Below are 26,494 nucleotides of genomic sequence, written 5' to 3' on the forward strand. Positions count from 1 at the left end.
CGGGCGTTTTTAATTTGTTGTTAACTAGAGAAAAACATGTTTTGTAAAATGCATACTTAGTTAGTGTTAAGTTCAGAGCACCAGCACTTCAAGGGTAAGGAAAACAAGCAGCTTCTCGCATGCATTTAAATGGACAAAACATTTTTTTTAGATAACTATACTCGTGATCATGTGTGTTGGCCAGGGAATCTACCTTACAATTGTATTTACTGATAGTACAATAAAGGAATTTATCAAGCGTAAAATTCCTGTAGTATTCGTAGTAACCCAAAATGCAATTCTCATTCAGCTGATTTGTCAGTTAAAGTCACATTGGAGCCTCATTTGCTAATCTGACGCCAAAAAATATAGTCACGGTTCCCATGCAAAATATTCGTCCAAAAGGAAATTTTAATTCATGACAGCAGAAAATTGTATTATAGAGAATACTTATAATTTAAACTTGAATGAATGCAAGAGAAATTTATTGAGGAACATTTCTACAAAATGATATATTAAAGGGTGGTGAAAACTAAAACGCAACATAACTTTTCTGTTTACCATGCCATTTCCTAGCCACATTTCCGTGAATAATTTACCCTATCTCGCTGAAGTCTTGCTAACTCTCGGCAGAGCCACTGTCAGAGCTACTCTGAACTCATCGGGTTTTTGCAGAACAACGAAAAATATAAGGTTCCAAACACATTAGTACGGGTGACGGTGTAAAAAAATAAACGCATATATCTACTGAGCTAGTCCGACTATAATGAAAGGTAGAAACTGAAGCAAATTATCAGAATCAGGTTTCCTTATTATGCGCCCGGATTGATAGATCCGGGGCGTATATTGTTTTTGTCCTGTCTGTCTGTCTCTCTGTTTGTTTGTTTGTCTGTTTGTCTGGAAACTTTAACCTTCGTCATAACTTTTGAATCATGAAATATAGAGACTTCATATTTGGTATGCATACTCCACTAATTAAGTTCTTTCAAATGACACCAAGCTTAATGACCTTGTGACCTTGAGTGTGGTCTATATGCTAAAAATAGCTTTTTATCTCCAAACTTTAATCTTCGCCAAAACTTTTGAACCATGAAAGATAGAGACTTAATATTTGATATGCATACTACACCAATTAAGCTCTTTCAAATGACACCAAGGTCAATGACCTTGTGACCTTGACTGTGACCTGTATGCTAAAAAGAGTTTTTTTCGTTCCTTTGCCATGACTTTCGAACCTTATAAGATAGAGACTGCATATTTAGAGTATGCATACTCCACTAATTAAGCTCTTTCAAATGACACCAGGATCAATGACCTTGTGACCATGACTGTGACCTTTATACCAAAAATAGTTTTTTGTACCTTTTCCATGACTTTTGAACCACAAGAGATGGAAACTTCATACTTGGTATTCGTACTTTACTAACTAAATCAATTTCTTTCAAATGACACCAAGGTCAAGGACCTTGACTGTGACTTATATGCTAAAATAGCTCTTTTAGAATTTTGTTGCCGTCGGGCGCATATTGTTTCACAAACACATCTTGTTTTTATAGTTTTTTTGTGAATTTCGGCCCGAGGGCAGGGGTGCTCTTAAAAACATCCTATCTTAAATCATACCTTAAACCCTAACCTATCAAAATATTACAATTTTATTGAGAGGCAGCTAGGTCTGCCCTGAAGGACTTCTAGGCCAAAATTCATGCAAAAATCAACACTTTAATGGACAAAATGGTGTTTCGGCCAACTTTAGAGGTTTATTTTAAAGTTATAAATAATAAATTAAAGGTATAAAATACAAATTTGAAAATTTTTAGACATATTTACAGTAAAAAACAACAAATAAATATTAATATTTAAATGTCACTTTTTCAGGGAAATTGCTCTCTTCTATAGGTCAATTCTTTTGTCATAGTGAATACATCCTTTGATACGCAGGAGCATGCTCTACATGTGAACAATTTCTAAAACGAGGGACATGTAAATTATCGCCAAACAAGTTGATGAAAGAAGAATATCAGGAGTCTCGTTTAAAGTCATCATTTCGTAAGTTCTATGGTCGATACAATGATCTTATCAGCTGGTTTTCAGACAGTTTTTACTGTGGGATTTTGAGAAAACAAATACCATCGAGGCTCGTTCATGAGGACGTTCAAAGGAATCACAGGAGCATTATAGGTATCGTCTATAAAACGACACAAAAATTGTTCCACGGCAAATCATATTCAGCAATTTAGATTTAGAAAAACCAAATTCCGTTTTATCACCGTTTCTATATTCATTTCGGTTTGATACTTTCTCGTCTTTTTATGCTCTTTTATATATGTAAACTAATGCTAAGACAAACACTAAGACTGTGATCTTTTTATTGTAGTGATTATTTTAACATCCATAACAATAAAAATACAGGAGACAAAAGAATATTAGTAGACATTTACCTTTCAAAGTAAAGTTTAATAATTTTCTTGTAAAATATTTCAAAGAGGTAATACTTAATATAGCTTGATAAATCTTAATTCATAAAAAAAGATTTTGTTTCAAATGACATGTATTCTAATCACTTTAATACATGCAGTGTAAAATTCAACATAGGTATTAAGGTCTTGTATTTGATTTGCATTTTTAACATACGTCTACATAAGTATACTTTTTGTATCTTGTCTTTATTATTTTTAACTTGCCTCGATCGATTCCAGTGTACACTTCATTCGCAACACCAACCCAAGATCCTTCGGGTAGTTCTTTACCAATCATTTTGCAAGTTTTGTTTATGTCATCCAGAAATACTTCCCCAGTCAAATAAGATGAAAGAGGTTCTGATTTGCAAATGTTCATTGACTGGGACCAGTCAGATGCGTTCAGTATTCCTGATAAAATGTATTCCTTGTTGTGTAGTTTTTGAAATGAAATAGACGTCTAGATATGTTTACATATTTACATAAAATAAGATAATTTTTTATGTATATTCACTTTAATTATTTATTCAGAAAACTTACTGTCCGTCAATTTACACACAGGATGTTTACTGCTAGAACAGTATCTATCGAATAGAAATGTATTTGTTTTTTCAGAACACTGAATAGCAACACAATAGACACCATCTACCATTGGTTTTCCTTCATCTTTTGTTGCTAGGAATAAATTTTGTTCAGAAACAGATACATGTAAATTGAAAATTAGTAAACTACAACGTTGATTAATGTACATGTAATAAGAAAAGCGTTTACTTGAACAAAAATCTCACATATATACTATATATATATATGAATCTGTTGTAAAAAAAAAAAGGTTCAAGGTTCAAGTACCTGATATGTAAACAGAGTAAAATTCTTTGCCTCCGCACTCCTCAAAATAAGGTTTTTCACCCCGATCTTCAGGCTTGTAGCAAAATGCATTACACAAGGTTGGAGAAGTTTCATTTTCCCGAGGACGGTCTTTTAAGCATCTGCATATCTTATCCTTATTTTTTAAACTACTTGCATTATTTAAATTACATATGTACAAATTAAGAAAAACGCCATTAATGGCAACACAATTTAATCACTTGAAATGAAAGCACGTTCCTTTCGAGATGATCTTTTAATCTTGAAATATTTCAAATAAACTCAGATACTTACCTTGATTGCAAAAGTGGTCTTATTAGAAGACAGGCATATTTCTTGACAAAACCCTGCTGATTTAGACAAGTTTTGCATTATGTAAGTGGTAGAGGATACTGCCTCAGTCTCATTGTCTGTGTAACAACCTAAACAGAACCCATACAGATTAAAATATTTTGGTGCTTCTGTGATGCACGATAGGATGATAAAACTACATATTTACAATTCATTCAACTTATCCACTCAAAACCATGTAAATGGCATATGAGTATAATACAGCAAAATGTTATATTAATCAAGCTAGTGAAGGAAAACAGAGCATACTGTTACTTTTAGTAGTAAATGTAAATAATTATTTTAAGGAATCAACATCATTTACATAAATTAGGCACATTTCTGGAGAATTTAATAAAGGCATTTTATGATGTTACACATGGAAACTAAATATCGAATTTAACATCTGAAAATGATGTTCTCTTTAAAAAATATGTATATGAATTTCTCATTGTAAAAATTCACTTCATTAAGATAGATCGCGGGTTTGCTGACGTCACAATAGGATTCGACGTAAAAAGCTTACTACGTTTACAGTATCAAACTACTAACAAACAAAATGTATATGCATCATTAAATAAAACATACATTAAAGTATGTTTTGTCTGTCAAAATATTTATAAATAATAAAAAATAAAGGATTAATCAATGCTTAATCAATACTAAATTTGATTAAGAGATAACATAAAGTTAAAATATGGAAGGTCAAAATTGATTCAAATAACATGACTGTGTTTCATTGAAAAAAGTGTGACAATTTAGGTAAATTATAACAATGTTTATTTATTGTCAATCAATTCAAAATTGAAAATGCAGATAAAACATGTTTTATTTTCATTGAATTGTTAATTACATTGTGATTCTGAGACGTACACAAATAATGACGTCGCCCTAACGTTATATAACGTTTTAATGAAATTTTATACATTTGTTACAAATTTGTAAAACTTTAAAGTTTTTTTGCAAGAAAATGAGCGAGAACACATATTAATTTTTTTAATAGATCGATTTTAAATACATCTCACATCCATTGTTTTGAGTAATATCAGATTCGTCTGCACCGTTTTCATATCATAAGCATGGTTTTGAAATGCGTTTACCGATGAGAAAGGCGCATTTTCTATATATTTCATTGTAAAAGCGTCACTAGTTCTCATCAACATTAGAGCCTTTGAAATACGATAACAATATAACCACGCAGACGAATTTCACAAAAATTTCAGAGAGTAAAATTTGAAACGAGAGGATCCAGTTGAAAAATTTTCAGAGTATGTTTTCAGACAGACAGTAAACCCGCGATCTACCTTAAACACTCACTACAAATTAAATGCAAACATGTTACCATTATGACGTCATATCGACAAATGTATTGCGATCACTGACTTATATAATTATATCTTAGGCTTGCTGTGTGCAACTAGAATAGCAACAAAAATACAAGACATTTTTTATGTAGTTTAATACGATTAAATAGTTTAGATTTATTAAATTTCATATATTTTAATGACGCTTTTGAAACACATATGTCGCCAACTTTTTGATTAATTGCCTGCTACGACTAAAAATAAAACCGATCATACTTTTAGCATGCTCTTGAGTATCGGATATGTTAGGAGACGGTAGTCCCTATTGATGCCTCCATGGAATATTTAGGATAGACGTTCAATAAATCATGTCTTCAGCTCAATAACATACAACATAGAAATCATATGCCATTAGGATTGACTTTCTCTAATTATTGAATCTTTAATGAGTTGATAACATTTTATTTTTTCCACTTTTTATCACATAGTTTCATGGCGAGAAGCTGGAAAACAAGGGCTATTCGAGACACTGCATTTATAATGAATAGTCAAGAATCAGTAAACTAGAGTGAAATTGAATGCTCCATTAAAGCTGCTGTAAAACTTTTTAAGAATCCCAAAGATATATTAATTGAAATATGCGAAATTTACAGCAACCGATGTCTGTTTTATACACACATGAGCAGCTGGATTTTGCTGAGCAAAAATGATATTATGGGCCTCCAAAATGGGTACCATCCTTGTCGACAAGGACATACAACAACCAATGTATATTTGCAAAAATTCAACAAATTATTCACTGTGTGTTTGATTGACTCAAAGAAACATCTTTTTGGGGGAAGTCACCCTGTTTTTAGGAAACATTTGATAGTAAAAAAAAGTTTAATACTCAAGGGTCACCAATATTTTGAAAAATGTGTGAAAATGACAACTTGTAGAAATGTCTAAATAGTTATTGTAAAAAATTAAAAAAAATGTACTTATCCATGTTTGTCTTAAATTCAAACAGATAATGAAACTTGAATCCATTTTGCTTTGAACCCTCAAAACAATGAGATACACTTGACAAATCAGCAAGGTCTGAAACGAGCAAAGAATTGTAGGAGCACAAAAACAGTTTTATATGCTATTTTCCTAAATATAAGTGGTCTTGTTGTTCAAATTCTTATATGGGGAGTAATTTCAATTTCTAGAAGAGTCAAGAAAACAAATTCTTTTGCAAAAAATGATAGGTTTACGAGAGGAAGGAACCAGAATGAGGAATTTACTACATTAAATTTCTTCATGACAGCGTCCAAACCCACAGGCCATGAAGCGTAAAGAAGTTCTGGGGATCAAAATTAAGTTAATGTTTGGTCACACCAACAACATTGGCCAGCACTTTCAACCTTTGACTTGTTTCATTTCCCAAACTTTAAAAAACACCTTTCAAAAAGATAAAACAAGTACATGAAATCATAGGATCTGCCATATTCCAGTATACAAAGGGTCATACTCAAATATGTGTTCTAAAATCAATCCGGAATTGAATAAAATTGTTACGGACATGTTTTTTTTTAAATAAAAGAGAATGTTTAAGTTAAATAAGTAAAACTAAATCATTTAAAAACATCTTTTGCTTCTTCCCGAGCACCGATGACATTACTTGTTGAACGTCCCTCGTACGTACTGATAAATAAGTAACTTGTCAATAGAAAGCTGAATATCATTTAACATACAATTTGTTTTTAGGCGGCCCTTATCGCCTATACTCAGTATAATATAAACAAATGTGACAGAATCTGTCATGTCTTTCGCTTCGAGTTAACAGGATGATATCGAGTCGGCATATTAATGGAAATAATTATTGTTAATTGATTAACCGTCGTCAGTATACTTAACAGAATGTTGATTTGAAAGCCATTTTAAGTGTTTTTCGATCTAATGTAGAAGTTTTTAGTTCTTGTATTACTTCTGCTTCATCATAATTATCGTCCATTACACCCTGTGAAGGACACAAAAAAAACTTCCTACATAGAAATATATCAACAGGTTTGCTAGTAAAGAAGTATACTAATAACACTCTCGAAATTCCATCGGTTTGGTTGCAGAGCTGGTCTCCAATCTTTACACACTTAGTATGGGTTGTCAATGACAAACTCCAGTATTCTCCTACGTTTGTGTGTAGAGTCAAAGTACTTCAGCAAAGTATATTTGTTTATAACCAATCCAAAGTTATGAAAAACTAATGGAACATTTCAAAGATTAATAAAATTATGTATGCCATTTAAAAACAAGCTAATTCAGAGAATTTGTGTCTCTCGCTTAGGGAAAAAGTAAACCATGCGCAGTTCGGGGGAGGGGGGGGGAGTCGGATCCCCCTGACTGAATTTGTAGAATTATTAAATGTATTCATGTATACTGAAGCAAATAAAATATGTCTATATGGATATAAAGATTTGATTGCTCATTCTTAATTATGTGTATAGAAGGTTCTTTTTAAATGGAATATTTATCACAATGTAATGATGATTTTATGAGTTTGAACAAGCTAGACCTCATAATTTTTTTTTTCATTTTACATGCTGAATACTATCATTTAGTAAAAAAATGTATTTCGGAAAAAAAAGAAAATGGATCGTCCGGGAATCCAAGCCGGGACCTCTCACATGCGAAGCGAGAGACATACCACTACACCACGGAACTTCTGTTCATTGCTAAAAACTATATGCAAAAATGAAGTCACATACATGTATACACTGTATATTCACGTTCGATATTGTCAATTTTTACTTAAAGGTACTTGGACACAGATTTGAAGTCAATATTTTTTCTATAATATTACGACATATATATTTTAATAGCATTTCACACAAAAATTAATTAAAAATCTTATTTCATTTGAAAGTTATTAAAACTTGAAATTTTTTGGAGGGCTTGATTGACACATCCTTGCACTTATACAAATTTTAACCTTATTCTTAATCCTTAGGAAAAGTGGCAATCTTGTGGTGTATTAATGAGAAATATTAAAACTTCTATCCAGAGAAATAGTTTTATTCCGAGTACAAATGTTAGAAAGCAAAACTCTCTCACATTCCTAACTAAGGGTTGCTTACAGAGTTTAGCAAATCGAGCACACTCGTGGTATGTAAACAGTTTTTGTAAACAGGGCTCGAGTTCTGTTATTGTTTATATTTAGAATTCACCGGGTGCGTTCAATCGTCACAGTCTGCTTACCACAACTGCACGGACTGACAATATATCGTGTGTTTGTTTTGCTTTCGAACATGTCTACTCTGAATTTTCTAGATTATAGTATTAATAATTTAATATTTTTCATATATACACAACGAGATGGCCACTTTTCCTAAGGATTAAGAATAAAATTAATTTGTGAATGTGCAAGGATGTGTTAATCAAACCCGCCAAAAAAATTTGAAATTTTAATAACTTTTTTCTGAAATAACATTTTTAATTAATTTTTGTGTGAAATGCTATTAAAATATATAGGTCGTAATATTATAGAGAAAACCATTACTTCAAATCTGTGTCCAAGTACCTTAAATGCATGATGTCTTATTTAACCTTTATTAAACAGTTCTAATACATGTAATAAGAATATAAAGTCCGCCGAGAACCTGTTTTATACGTAATAACTTTTCTCATGTCCCTGTGCTAAAAATAGCGACTGTTAATACAATAAATACCAATAAAACAAACGGAGCGGGACACTTTGAGAGGGGTGAGAGACGTCCTAAGGAGTTTTGGTATAAAATTACATTGCAAGAGCTTAAAATCTTCTTGAAAAATATCGCCCGGAAAGGATAGTGTTACACACAGACGGAATGTATAAATTTACAACCTTGAAATTTTTACCTTTTGACCTCAAAATTAAAAGGGGTCTTCCTTAGGCCACAGGGAGTTGTTACGGAAAATTTCATTGCAAAAGCTAAAAGGGTTCTCGAGATATCGCGCGGAAACGAAAGTGTTATAACAGACATAATTTGCAAATTTATGACCTTGACCTTTGACCTTTTGACCTCAAAATGAATAGGGTTTTTCCTTAGGCCACAGGGAGTTGTTAAGGAATATTTCATTGCAAAAGCTCAAAGGGTTCTCGAGATATCGCGCGGAAACGAAAGTGTTATAACAGACAGAATTTGCAAATTTATGACCTTGACCTTTGACCTTTTGACCTCAAAATCGACAGGATTCTTCTTTAGTCCATAGGGAGTTGCTATGCAAAATTTCATTGCAAAAGCTCAAGGGGTTCTCGAGATATCGTGTGGAAACGAAAGCGTTACAGACAGACAGAATGACGGACGGACAGACCCAAATTAATATCTCCCACTTTTCAAGCGGGGGACATGACTTGTTTAGAAATGCAGAAAGACTATTGATGTCGAATGTAACGTAAAATGGTGTGAAACATGTAAACATCATCAGAAATTTAAAGAAAAACGTCAATAAGAGAAATGATTTCTGTTACCTCTTACAGATTTGCTCTTTATTTAAAGAGTTTAACTCACCAAGGATTTTGATCCAAGCTGAAACTCGCCTATAAACCCCCCTCCAAATGGCAACTTGTCCGGAGTAATTGACTTGCTTTGGAAAATCTTCTGGCAAGCTACCATTTTCTGATATACATTTTGCTTGTGCGTCAAACCAACTCCGTGGATTTTGCATTCCTGTATTGATGTTTAATAGTAAAATTATTATCTTGATATAAATACATTTTTTGGAAGAATTAAAGAAACCATAGGATGACTAGTAAAACCAGTATGTAGAATCATTGGGGAAAAATTATAAAAAAAAAAATTAATAATAAAAAGAAACAAAAAAATACTATAAAATAAGCCATTATAGTTTATGTTTTAACAATCTATTGTAAACTGTTATTTTAATTTGGGAAATAAATTAAGTTTTTTGATGATGTTATTTTGTATCATTGGATTAATTTCAGTTTCTAGATTTCATTTTTTAGTTTTCAATCGTCAATATTGATTCAAGAAGGCAGGATGTGTACATGTAACTTATATTATAAATTGAATAAATAAAAAAAACATATTAGTTTTAGGGTGCATGATACATTATACTAGTATGTGGCAAAAATTGATTTTTGAACATATAAGCGTAGCTTCATTACAGCATCTTAGCATGTTCTTTTTAAAAATAATGTATGTATATTTCGGAAACGTTAAGCCATTGACTTAAATATGCAGACGTTGCGTTCTATTAAAGGCACTAAAATACAAAGCTACATGTAATACGTTAACGGAATCATAACAATTGCAAGGAAGTGATTTTTTAAGAAACTTGTTTTAAGTATTTAAAAAGTTTAATACTTTTTTCAAAGTACCACTTTTACTTGTACCAATTTCTTGGTTTATCAACATAATAAAGTATCTCATACACAAAATTATCGTTCAATATGTCAAGCCATGCAGTAGTTTACCATATTTACTGGAGTATTATTTTTCTTATATAAGCGAGACCATACATCTTTATATATATGCATTAGTGGTATATCTCTATTATATGAACACGCAGAGAGTAAATATATTCATATCTGCATGAAGTTTTTCACAGGTCATAGTCCAATACGTAACATTATTGAAAGACTGCATTTATCCTGTTGTAAAATTACCGTTGGTGTTAGGCGCAATACATGCCTTTATATGATTTATACAGAATTGGGGCGATATCCACTTATAAAACTAAAAACTAAACTAAAAATCATGAAGTCCTCGTGTAAATTATAAAAAACAGAAAACTGCATTTTAAAATCTTCATACGAATACCTGCGACATACAGAGAATATGTTGGGAACAAGTATAAACTGGGCGAGTGACGTAAAACTTGAATTATTTAAGGAATCACTGTCTAGGTAGTATAGGTAGTCCAGGTAGTATAGTATGCCGGGGCATCAACAATAGTGGGAACATGGGATAACGGGCATTTGCATAACGGGCGGGGGCCTGAACCTCCCCCCCCCCCCACTTTTTTTCCCAACACTACTTATACTATTGAAAATGTTCATTGAAAGGCTGTTGCCCCCACACTGTTTACTAAAGTAAAGTAATATGAAGGAAATGAAGTATTGTATGCAAAAAAGGGTAATGCATGGAATTGGTATATGTAAGTCTCCATAAACAATTGAGAAATCAATCTGGCACAAATGTACGATCTTCTGATAAGTAATTATTAACAAGTTTCAAAGAGCGTCTTTCTATTACATGGCATTGAAGTATGAAAACTTCCATTTCATTTATATACAAAACATTTGGCAATTTTTGGGGATTTTTTTTTCTTCTGTATTCATTTAAAGTTTTATACGGCGTTATTACTCTATCTAACTCATAGCGAACTGAGAAGGCCATTTTTCGTGTGTTGTGCCTTCACAGGATCAAAAATTGACCAAATGCATTGAACATTTTAAGAAGACAACAAAATAAATTGTGGAATTAAATAAAGATAATTCTTACCCTAATCTTATCTATTTAAATCTTTAATTTCAAAGCAATATTCCTGTATTCTCTTACAAAACCTTCGTTTTTTTGACCTTGCGCCGTAAGGCCTTACCCTGTGCACATTCAAGCATTCTAAAATCTATATTTTTGTGTATATTTTATCCAAAACATTATAATTATTTATAAATACTGAAAATTTATTATGGTGATCATCAATAATTTAATTAGTATTAGTATTTTACTTTCAAAAATATGACGTCTATGTATTCTAAATTTATTGATTTAGATAAAACTTACCTTCGCCCATTAGAAGAATATATACTTGACAGGCAAGTGCAAAATGTATCAGTTTCATATCCGTACATTTATCACTTCCTGGATTTGATTTTAAACATGCCAGTCTGATGATAACCTGTCTGTATTAACTGTAATATTTGTGTTATTAACGGAGAACAACACACTTATAATCGTAAAACGATTCAAAAATGTAAAATGATGAAAGTTAATTTAAAATCACAGATAGTTCAAGTTGCTTCATTTCCCATAGAAAGATCTTTCACGAGTTCTAAAATTTTAGTTTCAGAAACTCATATGTGAAAACAAAACAAAAAATAAAACGCCTTTACCTTACTTTTAAACACACCATATAATCGTGGAAATACTGCCTCTCAATCCGTAGTAAACGAAACAAAAAAAATTCATTATCATAAATACTTCCTGTATATACTTTTCATTTAAACATTACCTGCTGTGAAGGTGGTTATACAGTTCCGGTTGTGCAATTTTATTTGACCAAAATTTATTTATTTCAATATACATAGGGTCTCATGCATATAGAATAATGACAAAAGTATTATTTTGAATATAAAAACAGACTAAAACACCTGAATATACAAGGAAATTAACCTTAATAATGCGTTTTACTTGTTGTGCACCATGATGTGAGATGTTTAAGCTAAAACAACACTGATTTTTGTAAATTTGTCAATCTAATATTTGTTATAAGATCAAGAATTGTCAAATTTCAGAAAGATTACTTCTGTTTAGACTAATCCATACTTCAAAAAACAGTTCAAGATTATTTATTGGAGTTTTAAAATAAATAAAGAAGCTATATTTCTCAGATACGATATCAAATCAACAATTTGATATTAAACAAAACAAAAGAAAACAAACTGAAATTGAATTGCCTTATTTTCAAAACAGACATCAGTGTGAACAATATGCTCTTGCAGAAAACTTAAAGTGAGCAAGGCATACGTGCAGTAGAGAGGAAAAGAGAAGTGGGTTGGGACATTTGTAGGGAAGCGCAGTTTTTTTATTGACTGCGACAATGGCGTCTTTTGTTGATCAATCTTGTGCGTTCCCCGGGGCACTAAAAGTTAAAGTAAGTATAAGTGTTGTCTTGAAATCTATTCCATAGTTCCTGTACAAGGTTGAGAAAAATGTAAACTTTAGTAATTTCTGAGTAATTCTGCATGTCGCTTGAAGTGATTCTGAATTTAAGACATTGTATTTTTTTATAAGTTACATTACAAGAAAAACAAGAGTTGTTTGTGAAAGACTATGCGCCCGGCGGCAACAAAGTTAAAAAACATTATTTTAAGCATATAGGTCACAGTCAAGCTCACAACGTCATTGATCTTGGTGTCATTTGAAAGAAGCTGATTAGTGAAGAATGCATACCAATTATGAAGTCTCTATCTCTCATGGTTCAAAAGTTATGGTGAAGGTTCAAAAAAGCTATTGTTAGCATATAGGTTACAGTCAAGATCACAAGATCATTGACCTTGGTGTCATTTGAAAGGGCTTAATTAGTGGAGTATGTATGCAAAATATGAAGTCTCTATCTTTCCTTGTTCAAAAGTTATGGCGAAGGTTAAAGTTAGCCGACAAAAAGCTATATTTAGCTGAGAGGTCACAGTCAAGATCACAAGGTCATTGACCTTGGTATCACGTAAAAGGGCTTAATAAGTGGTGTATGCATACAAAATATGAAGTCTCTATCTTTTATGGTTCAAAAGTTATGGGGAAGGTTAAAGTTTGCCGACAAAAAATATTTTTAGCATATAGGTCACAGTCAAGGTCACAAGTTCACTGACCTTGGTGTCATTTGAAAGAGCTTAATCAGTAAAGTATGTTTACCAAACACGAAGTTTCTTTCATTCATGGTTCAAACGTTATGACGAAGGTTAAACTTTGCAGACAAACAGACAAACAGATAAACAGACAGACAGACAGGACAAAAACAATATACGCCTCGGATCTTTCGATCTAGGAGCATAACAAATGTAATGACGATACTGGGATACATATTTTCATATTTAAAAATACCCATATATTTATCTGCTTAATGTTAGAATAGGAAAGATCTTTATTAAATTCGTTATTTTTTTTCTTTTTGGACAGGGTTACGAGTACTCACATTAGCTTAGGAACACGATTGCCTTGACAATATTATAATTAGGCATATTGTGACAAATACAGTATATCAGGACTTTTTTTGAATTGGTGCATAAAAGATATTGCGTGTCATATATCATACATGTATGTCTAGTCGATCAGATGTGCTTTCGCAACATTCTTGGATTTCTATGGTTACATAATTTTGGTTTGAACTCCCTTATACATTAAATTTGAACCTCTCCTCTGTCTATCTTTTTTCTTCTTTCAATCACTTGATGCAAAATGATGTTTTGCACATTATTGCAGCAGAGAATTCAACAAAGTTTTCAATACAAATATTTCCTTGTAGAAATACAGTGGGTGAAATGTTCTTCAATTTCGACTGGCGCAGTGGTTAGAGCTTCTGCTCTAGTGTTGCGGAATAAGAAGCTGATTCTAACGTCGTCCGTTCGAATCTGACTGTGGGACATGGAGTCCGATCCTTCGGAAGAGACCGTATAAACCGAGGTCCCGTGTCGCAGTAAGTGCTGGCACGAAAAAGACCCCTCAATGCTAAACGGCAGTATAGGTCAGAATTTGTAGCCCTAACCATCAAGTGATGGCCCCTCCATTTGAGTGAAAAATTCTTGAGAGAGACGATAGTGAATTATAATACAATATTAACGGTACTCTAGAAAATAAAATCATATTTAGGGCTAGAAAGTTTTTGTTCATTGTCAAAATGCATTTATGAACCTTCACATTTACAAATACTCTCCTCTGGTGTTTCTCAGACTAATTTCAATCAAAACAGGGCCATACTGTAAAATCTCTTCTCGAAAAAGTATTATAGAAATCTAAAAAAGAAAAACAGTTATATAAGCATAGGCACATTTCGATGGCTACATGTATAGCTCTTTGACTGTTGTCTGTCGTCGTTTGCGCTGTCGTAAACTTTTCACATTTCATCTTCTTCCCATAAACCACTGTACCAAATTCGACTAAACACAGTGTTCTTAGGTAAAGGAAAAGTTTATTCAAATTAAGTGCTACATTCTCTTCTTACAGAGATAACTGTGAAATAGTGTAAAATGGATGGTATATTTAAAAATCTTCCAAAGAACTACTGAGCTAGAAAAGATGAAATTTATGTGAAATCTTTTTGACATAATGTAGATTCAAGCTTGTTCAAACCTAATTTGCAAACTAAATACTACGTGAGACCGATGTGATGACCTTAATTACTCTCCATCATTACTTCACTTATCTATGCATTTCACTTTACCTGCATCAATTTTTTTTGTTTATGGTTTTTGTGAAGAAATACCTAAGAAAGACACTGACAAACTTCCTGTCAAGCAAATGTTAAATAAATATATTTTGATTGACAAAGAACTCCAGTATCAATACCTGATGACGATAATGGTATACCTCAGGCTCAGGTATTTTCTTCAATATCCAAAACAGGTTAAAGATTTCAATCAAAAGATACATGCAATGTTAAGTGGTTTTCTAAAAGATTCTTCTCCTTAACAAGATATTCGTGAGTGATTAAATTTTGTATTTCAATTACTACTTACAAATATACTTATCATAATGAATAAGATTTTAGCTGCAGTGAAACAAAATGCACTAATTTTAAATGTACACTATTTATTCATGAAAGACATTTCTTAATTACACGATATATTGTAACACTGAAGAAAAAAACGTTTTGAAAGTCTTGATTCCTAAGAAACCAAGCTATCCATAGTTAATACATAATTCTATTTCGGAGAAAGTAAAAATCCAGTAAAGCTGTTTCCACAGTACTGAATATCGACCATCTCGGCATTATTTGGATGTGACTTAATGCACACTCGGTCATTTTTCTGCAATGAGAGAGTCACCATATTGCTTCCCGTATCGAAATATTCTTCATTTACTCCCGCTATTGCTTCAGCCACATGATTATTATTGACATATAGAAATATCTTCAGTCTTTTTTTACGTGTCACTTCGACAGAGAAGAAAAAGGCGTAATTTCCAGCCACTGGCGCCGTGAATACTCCTGTTTCAGAATCGTATCCGCCTCCTACGTTATTCAGTACCCTTTTTAAGATAATTACCTCCCCTCCTCTAGTGATTGTTTGACTAACATTATCGTCTGCAGTTGCTGAAAAGGTCACAGCTTTCTCATTCACTAGAAAATGATAAATATGAAATATGAAAATCCCCAGGTTCCATTTATAATTAAAACGCCGTCTGTAATATCAAAATCCTATATTTTAATTGCTGTATAAAGTGTAGAAACGTCGCACATTTTAATGTTATTGTCTCTAGAAAAAAGTTTGTTGATTCTAAATTTTCTAAAAGCAGAGTCTTTTTTTAAGTTTCAGAATCCACATATAAATATCATCATTTTTAAAATATATTGTAGCATTGTTGTTCCAAAATATCTTATTTAGACCACTTTTTAATTTTGTAATATAATCAATAGAGTTACTTACAAACGAAATTCATAAATAAAAATATAAACAGAGAAGAAGCTACTCTACGTAAATTTTACTTATCAGTAAGTTCTGGATTATATAGATTGTATTATCTAACAGAAATAAAATACATTTCCATACACTAAATTGACATATCGGGGGGTTGGGGATGGATGAGGGTGGTATTTATGTTATCAGAATGCTTTAAAAACATATTAAATCTATATTTTTAAAGTAATAAAATCAAACACATATATAACAATATAATATCTATTTAAGTAGTTAATTAATTAGTATTTAGTTCTACATGTTGACATTCTTATTTCCAATTCTCTTACATTTAAAGACAGTAGGACGGGTGCATGATAAAACATTTATTGACTATATATAAAATGTTTCTATAGTCTGATCAATACAGATGGCTCGTAACGAGTAGGAAATTTCTACATTTAAGAGATTTCTACACCTACTTTGCACCAGATCCCACCTAATTTGTCTATGATGTTTCCAATTTGTCTGTGTTTTAGGTTTTGACTCTTTTCAATCTACCTTGGTCATAACAATTTCACTGTACTCTAGAGGCTTGTTTTGTAAGTTTTTCATTAAGCTTAGCAATTATTCTATTTTTTGTATGTCAATTAAGTTGAAAAAAAAATTGAAGAAATATCTCATGTTATGTGAAGAGTACTCACATTGACTCTCTTCGGTGAGAAGAACCATTTTCTCTTGTAGTCTCAATATATCTCTTTCTAGCTTCCTCATCTTTCTCTCAAAACCACTATTTTCTTCTTTAAACTTGTACAAAATCTGATTTTTTGTATTGGGAATTGCTATAATAATGAAGTAGAAACTCAAATACAAAACCTTATGCAACATGTCTCTTTTTTCAGTTGTCAGAAATCAGCCTCTTTTTATAGTAACTTGTGTCATGTGATCATTAAAGTATTACATGTACTTATCGCATTACTTACATGTATGCATGCAAGCACATTTCCTTACTTTTAGTGTTCCTCGTTAACATTTAATGTGAATGATTCTAAAAATAAAACAACTAATAAAATAATTTCAACACAGCCTCTGGGTACAGAGTACTTTTAAAGAGGCTGAGTGGTCGTGGCCATTTTAGACTATTTTGATCTCCTAATAAAATGATCAAATTTTAAAACTAAAGTTTCTGAAATTTTTCTTTGCCAAATGATAGTGGACAGCTCAAGATATCATCTAAAAATTAGTTATATCTGGGGGTTAATAAAAAAATAAAAATCTGTGGACCCCCTAGCCTCCTAAAAATTGCTTTCAGTGTATTAAAAACAATGTTTCAAAAATACAGGTTTGCATTTGGTTGTCATAGACAAGGACATATTGTAGCATTAATATTCATATTATATCTCTCAGTTAATTTGATACGCAAGAACATGCTCTAAGTAAGAACAATTTCTAAAATGAGACAAGCTATTGACAAACAAGTTGATGAAACAAGAATATGAACAGCTAAGTAAAAGGCATCATTTTGCAAATTTTATGGTCAATACAATAACCTTGACACCATATACAATTTATCATTAAGTTAAATGTTGATGGACGTTTTTCATACTAATTGTAAGTCCACTGTGTACACACTGAATTGTCAACGATTTTTTAAGTCTTTCCCCCGATCACCACACATGTCATGTTCTAAATTTTAAAGGATGTATTCACTATGACAAAAGAATTTACCTAAAAGAGAGAACAATTTTCCGGAAAAGGGGACATTCAAAAATTAATCTTCATTTGTTGTTTTCTACCGTATATATTGTCTAAATTTTTCAAATGTATATTTTATACCTAATATTTATTATTTACAACTTTACAATAAACCTCCAAAGTTGGCCAAAACACCATTCTGTCCGTTAAAGCGTTGATTTTTGCATGTATTTTGGCTTGGAAGTCCTTCAGGGCAGGCCTGCCCCTAAAGAAATTGTGCTATTTTGATAGGTTTGGTTTTAAGGAATAATTTAAGATAGGATTTTTAGGAGCATCCCAGCCCTGGGGTCAATTTCAGAAAAAAACTACAAAAAATAAGGAAATCTGATTTTAATAATTTGGTTCAAATTTATACAACAAATGATCACAGTCAGACTAGCTCAGTTGATATTACACCATGGGTGCTTTCTTTTTAAAGTCAGGGGTTCGAAACCACCTAGTACCACACTTTTAAAGTTTGAAAATTTCGCCTTTTCAAGGACTATTATAATTTTTTGATAGACTTGTGTATTTTTCATCAATTATCTTTCCTTTATGCATGCTCATTCTTGATATTAGAAACACTAAAGAGATATCAAATCGTTACAATCCAATGTACAGTTGTCAGTCAGGCGGAACAAACCTCAGTATAAGCACACTTTCTCCGAGGACAAGAATAACTAATTCTGTGCTACACAACACAGATATTCTTGGCAGCACTGAGCTGCAATGAATTTCAAATGAATATATTCCGTAGAATTTAATCGCATTGATTTTGGCGACATATATCAGTAACAATACTCCCTTGGATTTCATTTAGGCCTATAAAATTCGCACATACGAGGGTTGTCCAAAAAGTTCGTGGACAATGACGTTTTTGTTAAAATAAATGGTTCTATATGCATCTATTGTATATCAAAATATTTCTTTTGAAAAAACAAGTCCGAATGATTTATTTTTTATTGATGAAACTTAATGTTTTTGTAGAGGTCGGGGTCTTAAGAGATCACAAAATCGGCATTGTCCACGAACTTTTTCGACAATCCTCGTATACAGTAAATGACATATTTTATTATATACATGGATAAATACTGTAGCGTAGATCTAAAGAGTATAATTTCAGAGACAGTAGATACTAATATTACCATTATGCACAATAAGAAGTAAAGACAAAGATCAGTTATTACATTTGGAGTTAACGAACTCGGAAAATCAACGAAAGAGTTCCTCCTACCTCTACTCACCGAAATAAAGATTTAGGAAAAGCAAATTAATATATGTATATATATGTATATCAGCCTAATGTCATTAATCGGAACCGTAATCGACAAGCTTTTTGTAGAGAAAAAAAACCAAGCCCGGCCCATAGGTCAGATCCCTATTTATAATGAAGTGATCCTTTACGGTCTGGATTGTCATGTTTTAAATTTCCTTCAGTCGGGTAAATTGAAAATTAGGAACACTACACAAGGATCAATAAAGAGATACTAACTCATCCACAGCACCTGATCCCACTCTGATTTTTTGGAGGTCCATGTTTGCTCTGCTGCTGGTTTTTGTTGTTGAATAGACTATTGAACTATTGAGCTTGAATACAGTTCGTTATCCCTATCGTTCATAAGTTTATTTTTGACTTTGTAATTATTTTTTCTGTCTTTGTTTATGTTTTTAATATATCTATTTCAAAAATTGTATTCTTTTTGTTTTTATCCAAAAATACAACCAGTTCATTCGTGTGATTGATCTTACGTTTATGTAACTTGTGTAAAAGTAAATTTAGGATGCGGAGAGATTTCGTTTATCCTGTTTGCAAATTATAAACGTGAAATAAAGTAAAAACAATACGTTCGATAACTATTCTGTTTCCAATATCATGCATCAAAATAGAACTTATTATCATTTTCATCTCCATGTTTAGATATAAAAGCCTTGTCAAAAAGATAAAACATTACAAGTATTTTGTCGCCTAAAATATTCAAAACTTTCTAGTTGCAAGATAAAAAATACATTTTTCGTCCCCGAAAGGAAATATTCATACTCGATAAACACTTAAAAATACACTTCCAACTTTTTTTTACTGCATAACTGTAACATATTGAAAGATCGAAATTTTGATTACAAAATCCACAAATAGTTCAAAAATCTGTTTGCGTCATTTTGAGTACTGAATCTATATAAAATGTTTGTACTGTAAATGTTTGATACTAATCTTTGTAAGAGGAATACCATTCGACATCACTTGTGCAAGATGGATGGGACCTCATACCTTAATCGATTTTCCGGTATATTGTAAATCTCTTCTTGAAAAAGTGTTAAAGATATCTAAGGAAAAAAAAACAGTAACTGTTATGAAAATCTTAAAGCCTACACTATCAAAATTGAAATCATCATAATTTGTTTTTTTAGTTAAGGCACATTTCGATGGTTCGTGGCTTTAGCTCTTTGTCTGTTGTCTGTCGTCGTTGGCGCTGTCATAAACGTTTTACATTGCATCTTCTTCCCATTAACTGCTGTACTGGGTAAAGAAAATTCAAGTTCGTAAAAATAAAGGGCCACACTCTCTTTAATAGAGGTAACTATGAAATAGTGAAAATGGGTAGTATATTTAAAAATCTTCTCTGAAATCACTGAGATAGGAAACATAAAATTCATATGAAAGGTTTTTGACATAATATAGATTCAAGTATGTTCAATTCATTACTCCTGGGGGGTAGGAGTGGGACATAATGGGTGATCAAAGTTTTAAGAAGGATTACATAGAAAAAATCTTTAACATTCTTCCCGAGAAAAGCGAAGAAGTGAGCATTGTTCATGTTTATATGAAAGCATCCTAGTATAGTGTAGATTCAAGTTTGTTCAAATCATAATCCTTGGGGTAGAGTGGGGCCACAATGGGTGATCAAGGTTTTACGTAGGAATACATAGTTAAAACCGTTTAAATTCTTTTCAAGAACAACACAGCCACGATTGATCATCAATATAAAAGCATCAAAAAGGCAATGTAGATCCATGAGATAGAGGAGCATTTAAAGTGATCATAGTTATACAAAAGACTATAAAGGCTATATCAATAAAAAAAATGCATCTGATAAGCAGCAAAGTCATTATATATCATATTTTTAAAGTCATCTGTAGATAGTATAGATATACGTTTGTTCAACCCCCTTCCCTATTTAATATTTCAATGCTGAACTGATTTCTGCTTTTTAATTACCTAGCCAGTTACTCGGGTGAGCAATGGGCTCCTGAGCCTCTTGTCAAAGTTGCAATTGCACCCCAAATATCCCGTTTCGACAGCCTTTCGGCACCTAAAATAGATCTAGAGATTCCCATAGTCTTCCATTTCTATTTTAGATAAAATGCTACCTATCAAACATTAGTTCCAAACTAAAAACTATATAAGACCGATGTGATTATCTACTTAATTACTCTCCATCATTAGCTTCACTTATCTATATAGTAGTCTAGAGTAATGCATGTATTTCACTTTTACCTGAATCAATTGTTTTGTTTACGGTTTTGTAAAGAAATACTTCGGAAGGAAAATGTTCCTGTCCAAACAAATGTTAAATAAATATACAGTGAAAACTGTCTAATCCGACAACTGATTAATCCAACACACGGTGATTTACGACGTTAATTTTCTTTCCCATTTTAGTATTTTCCTTGTTTTCAACATATTAGCAATCAAACGCCCTGTCTATTCCAACACAAAATTTGTCTCCCAGTGCATGTCGGATGAGAGAGTTTTTATTGTATCATATATTGACAAAGAACTCCAATATGGATACCTGATGCAGAGAGTGATATACCTCCGCCTACTCAGGTATTTTTTTTCAATACCCAAAAATGGCAGTCGATTTCATTCAAAAGATAATGTTAAGTGGTTTTCTAAAAAATCTTTTTCTTTACAAAATACTAGTAAGAGATTAAATTTTATATTTCAGTTACTACTTACAAATACGTAAAAGAACAAATTTTTGTGGGGATAAAATTTCATTGATTTGCCATTAAAAATGTTTCGTGGTCATTTTATTTCATTGTTTTGAAAGTTACTCTATTCAATTAATAGTCATATAAAATTTCGTGTGGGATTTAATTTCGCTCATAATTGTAAACAACGAAATAAACGAAATTTAATCCCCCACGAATATTTGTGCTTTTATAGTAATAATGAGTAAGATGTTATCTACAGTAAAAACGAGATGCACTTTTTTAAACGTACACAATTTATTCAAGCAAGACATATCTTAATTACACGATATTTTGCAACACCGAAGAAGAAAAAGAATAACACATATTGACATAATATTTCGATTCCAAAGAAACAAAGTTATTCCTAGTTAATACATAAATTTACTTCGGAGAAAGTAAAAACCCAGAAAAGCTGTTTCCGTAATACTGAATATCAAGTATCTGTGCATTACCGGGATTGGACTTAATGCATACTCGGTCATTTTTCTGCAATAAGAGAATCGCCATATTGCTTCCGATGTCGACGAATTCTACATTCCCTACCGCTACAGCTTCAGCTACATAGTTATCATTCACATATAGAAATATATTCAGTATTTTTTGACGTGGTACTTCGACAGAGAAGTAAAAGGCATAATTTCCAGCCACTGGTGCCGTGAATATTCCTGTTTCAGAATCGTATCCGCCTCCTACGTTATTTAATACCCTCTTTAAAATAATGATCTCCCCTCCTTTTGTGATTCTTTGAGTAACCTTGCCGTCTGCAGCAGTTGCTGAAAAGGTCACAGCTTTCCCATTCACTAGACAAAAATAAATACCAAGATATGAAAATCCCCATTAATTGCCATTTATAATTAAATTGTAGTTTCTGTGATATTAAATGCCTAGATTTTTAGTGCTGTATAAAGTATAAAAAAGTACATTTTAATGTTATTGGCTCTAGAAAAAAAGTTTGTTATTTTTTAATTTTCTTAAGGTGGAGTTTTAAGTTTCACCTTCATCATTTCTAGAATATAAAGTATCATTATTGTTCTAAAAATATCTTATTTAGACCAATTTTTAATTTTGTTATAGAAGCAATGGAGTTACCAGCAAACAAAATTCATAAAATAGAAACAGAGAGGAAGCTACTCTATGTATATTTTACTGATCAGTATTTTTCAACGAAGAAAAGACTATTTATATTTAATTATTATTATTATAAATTAATTTTTATCTTATTTTTTCTATGAATTCTACGGAATTACACAGCTACTTTGTCTTTTTTTTGTTTTTGTTAAATAAAAAAACATCTTTTATTTGCAACTTGTATTTGTGAATCTGAAGTACCTAATTTCATTATTAATTGCTTACTTTGGTAGTTCTGGATAATATAGATCATATTATCCAACAGAAATAAAATGCATTTTCGTACACAAATTTGAAATTTCGGGGGTGGGGTGGGCTGGATGGTATGTTTGAAAATGCTTGAAAAACATATTAAATCTATGTTTTTAATGTAATCAACTCAAAAGCTATATTTGTATAGATTTATAAGGATGGTTTCAGAAGGGCAGACTTTTGACATCACAGAAGGTTTACAATTTCTTTATATTCTAGAAATTTATTATGTGCATCATTTGCAATGAAATTAGGCCAAAAAATGTATATCAATCTAGGCATCCATTTTTTGTTTGTATCATCTGTCATTAATTCTTATTTTTCTTACATTTCAAAATATAAGGACACGTGCATGATAAAACCTGGTCTTTATTGACTATATAAAATATTTCTATAGTCTGATCAATACAGATGGCTGGTAACGAGTAGGAAATGTCAAAAGAGATGTCTACACCTACTTTGCACCTGATCCCACCTTATTCGCTTTTGGTGTTTCCAATTTGTCCCTGTTTTAGGTTTTGAACTATTTTCAATCGCCCTTGGTCATTATGCACTTTTCTTGTGTATAGTGGTTTGAATTAATTATACAGTGGCCGTCAGTGCGACTTTTGAGTCGGCTAATTTACTCCCTGGTTTTTGCCTTTCAATTAGCTTAGCAATTTGTTCTATTTTTTCTATGTAAATTAAGTTGAAAAAAATGAAGAAATATTTCATGTTATATGTAGAGTACTCACTTTGATTCTCTTTGGTGAGAAGAACCATTTCCTCTTGTAGTCTCAATATTTCTCTTTCTAGGTTCTTCATCTTTCTCACAAAACCCCTATTTTCCTCTTCAAACTTGTACAAAATCTGACTTTTTGTATTAGGAATAGCCATAATATCGAAGTAGACAAGGAAACTCAAATACAAAACTTTATGCAACATATCTGTTTATTTGAAAGATGTGTGGTGTCAGAAATGAACCTCTTTTTATAAGTATCTTGTGTCATGTGGTCATAAAGTATTACTTATCGCATTACTTTTCTTTAATTCTATACTGTTCCTCTTTAAAATTTCATGTAAATGATTCTAAAAAAAGATGATTCTTAATAGTTATTAAACTAATAAAACAATTTTAACACAGCCTCTGAATACAGAGTACTAGTCTTCTAAAATTGCTTTCTGTGTATTAAAACAGTTTTTAAAATACAGATTTGCATTTGTTTGTTATAAGCAGGGCCATAATAGTGCATTTATATTCATAAGACAAGACACTGCATTTAAGAACCAAGAGGGTTTAAAAGAAATTCAGACATTTTTTATGATCATGATGAGTTTCTCTTCCTAACCTTACCTGAAAATGTCATACATATTTTTGTATTCATATGAAGCAAAATTTGTGCAAAACCTTATGCTTGGAAAGAAGAAAACATTTGCTGTGGCCTTCAACTCGACATTTAAATATATCGACGACGTATTGTCAATTAACAATTGTAATTTCCATTCCATATGATATGTCCTGATGAGCTTAAAATGAAAGATTGTACATAGTCTGACACATCTGTTTCATACTTGGATATTTTACTTGAAAATCTAACAACTAAGCTCTATGATAGAAGTAATGACTTTAACTTTTCTATCGACAATTTCCCTTACTTATGCAGTAACATACCTTCATCACCTGAATAAGGTGTTTATATATCTCAGTTGATTCAATACGCAAGATCATGCGCATGCTCTACGTATGAACAATTTCTAAAACGAAGTGAATTATTGAAAAACAAATTGAAGAAAAAAGATTATCGGCTGTCCCGTTTAAAGCTATTATTTCGTAGGTTCTATGGTCGATACAATGACCTTGTCAGCAAATTGAATTTATCATTGAGTCAAATGCTGACTGACGTTTTCATACTTATTGTTAGTCCATTATTCATACACTGAATTGACGACGGATATTTCCGTTATTTCCCGATCATTTAAGGAGCAAATGACAGGTATGACCGGTCAGCAGGAGATGTTCATTCCTCCGTCACACATGATCCCACCTCTAATATTTTTGAGGTCCGTGTTTATACTCCTATTTTGTATTGTTTTACGGTCTGTCATATTGAATCATGTTAGTTAACTCCATATCCTTCACAAAAGAATTATATTTCATACAGAAATCCTGAGTGTGAAAGTAAAGGCCTACCTATTTGGATGAAAGACTCCAAGTCAATCTTTGATTTAACGATACACCAAAGTACATTGTAATTGCAAATACGGTCGTTATAAAGTCCATTAAATTTTCAAAATGTTGACTTTAAATGAAACTGTTTTAAGTATGCATTTGTAATTGCTTTCAATAGTTACTAATATGGTAAACATTTTATTATAAAATGTTATCAGAAGCAGATATTAAAACCGGTACGTGTATTTCGAAAACCAAACAAAACTAATTAAAACAATGGAAAAAACTTCAACAAAAGGATCGAATGGCTTCTGATTAATTACTGTAGATCACCATTTATTTTTGCGATATCTTTTTCGAAAGATAGTTTTTTCTTATTCATTAGTGACACTAACATTCTAAGATTTTCTAAACTGCTACTAATAATTTTAACTAGTATAATACGAGGGACGTTCAATAAATAATGTCATCGGGGCTCGGAAAGAAACAAAAACACTTTTCAATGATTTTGTCTTAATGATTTAACTAAAACATTCACTTTTAATTAAGATACATGTCCGTAACATTTTTATTCAATTTCAAATTGTTTTCAGAACACATTTTTGAGTATGACCCTTTGTATACTGGAATATGGCATATCCTATGAATTGCTGTACTAGTTTTTTTCTTTCTGAAAGGTGATTTCCTAAGTTTGGGAATTAAAACAAGTCAAGGGTTGAAAGATCTGGCGAATATTGTTGATGTGACAAAACACTTCCAAAACTCTTCATGGCCTGTTTTTGCTGTCATGAAGAAATTTAAAGGTGATTCTGTTTCCTTTCTCTCATAAACCTTTCATTTTTTTTGCAAATATTTTGAAATTCCAGAAATTGAACTGCCTTCCTAAATATGAATTTGAACAACAAGACCGCTAATATTTAAGAAAATAGGGTATAAAAATGTTTTTGTGTTCTTGCAAATCTTTTCTCTTCTTAGGCCTTTGCAGTTTTGTCAAGTGCACTTATTGAAAATTTGTTTTAGGGTT

At 31.7% G+C, this 26,494-nt stretch overlaps 2 protein-coding genes across 4 annotated transcripts; both read right to left on the minus strand.

Moving 5' to 3' along the window:
• Positions 1-2,556: 2,556 nt before the first annotated feature.
• Positions 2,557-9,595, minus strand: LOC134231437 (uncharacterized). Its single transcript, XM_062713398.1, has 5 exons — positions 9,448-9,595; positions 3,597-3,724; positions 3,285-3,438; positions 2,976-3,110; positions 2,557-2,846 (listed from the first exon to the last, which is right to left on the minus strand). The coding sequence occupies exons 2-5, from the start codon at positions 3,672-3,674 to the stop codon at positions 2,602-2,604; spliced, it is 612 nt and encodes a 203-aa protein (XP_062569382.1). The 5' UTR covers positions 3,675-3,724; positions 9,448-9,595; the 3' UTR covers positions 2,557-2,601.
• A 5,828-nt stretch (positions 9,596-15,423) lies between these two features.
• LOC134231438 (cerebellin-3-like) lies at positions 15,424-24,244 on the minus strand. Of its 3 annotated transcripts, none has more exons than XM_062713401.1 (2): positions 24,056-24,244; positions 15,424-15,955 (listed from the first exon to the last, which is right to left on the minus strand). In XM_062713401.1, exons 1-2 carry the CDS (start codon positions 24,195-24,197, stop codon positions 15,540-15,542), a joined length of 558 nt encoding a protein of 185 aa, XP_062569385.1. In that variant the 5' UTR covers positions 24,198-24,244; the 3' UTR covers positions 15,424-15,539. The 3 variants fall into 3 exon arrangements, with proteins under 3 accessions (XP_062569385.1, XP_062569383.1, XP_062569384.1); XM_062713399.1 differs by lacking the exon at positions 24,056-24,244 and adding an exon at positions 16,937-17,134; XM_062713400.1 differs by lacking the exon at positions 15,424-15,955 and adding an exon at positions 22,211-22,741.
• Positions 24,245-26,494: the final 2,250 nt, after the last annotated feature.

The sequence above is a fragment of the Saccostrea cucullata genome, unplaced genomic scaffold, assembly GCF_032062105.1.
Source record: "Saccostrea cucullata isolate Sc308-1 unplaced genomic scaffold, CSIRO_AGI_Scuc_v1 ctg595, whole genome shotgun sequence".
Classification (NCBI taxonomy): domain Eukaryota; kingdom Metazoa; phylum Mollusca; class Bivalvia; order Ostreida; family Ostreidae; genus Saccostrea; species Saccostrea cuccullata.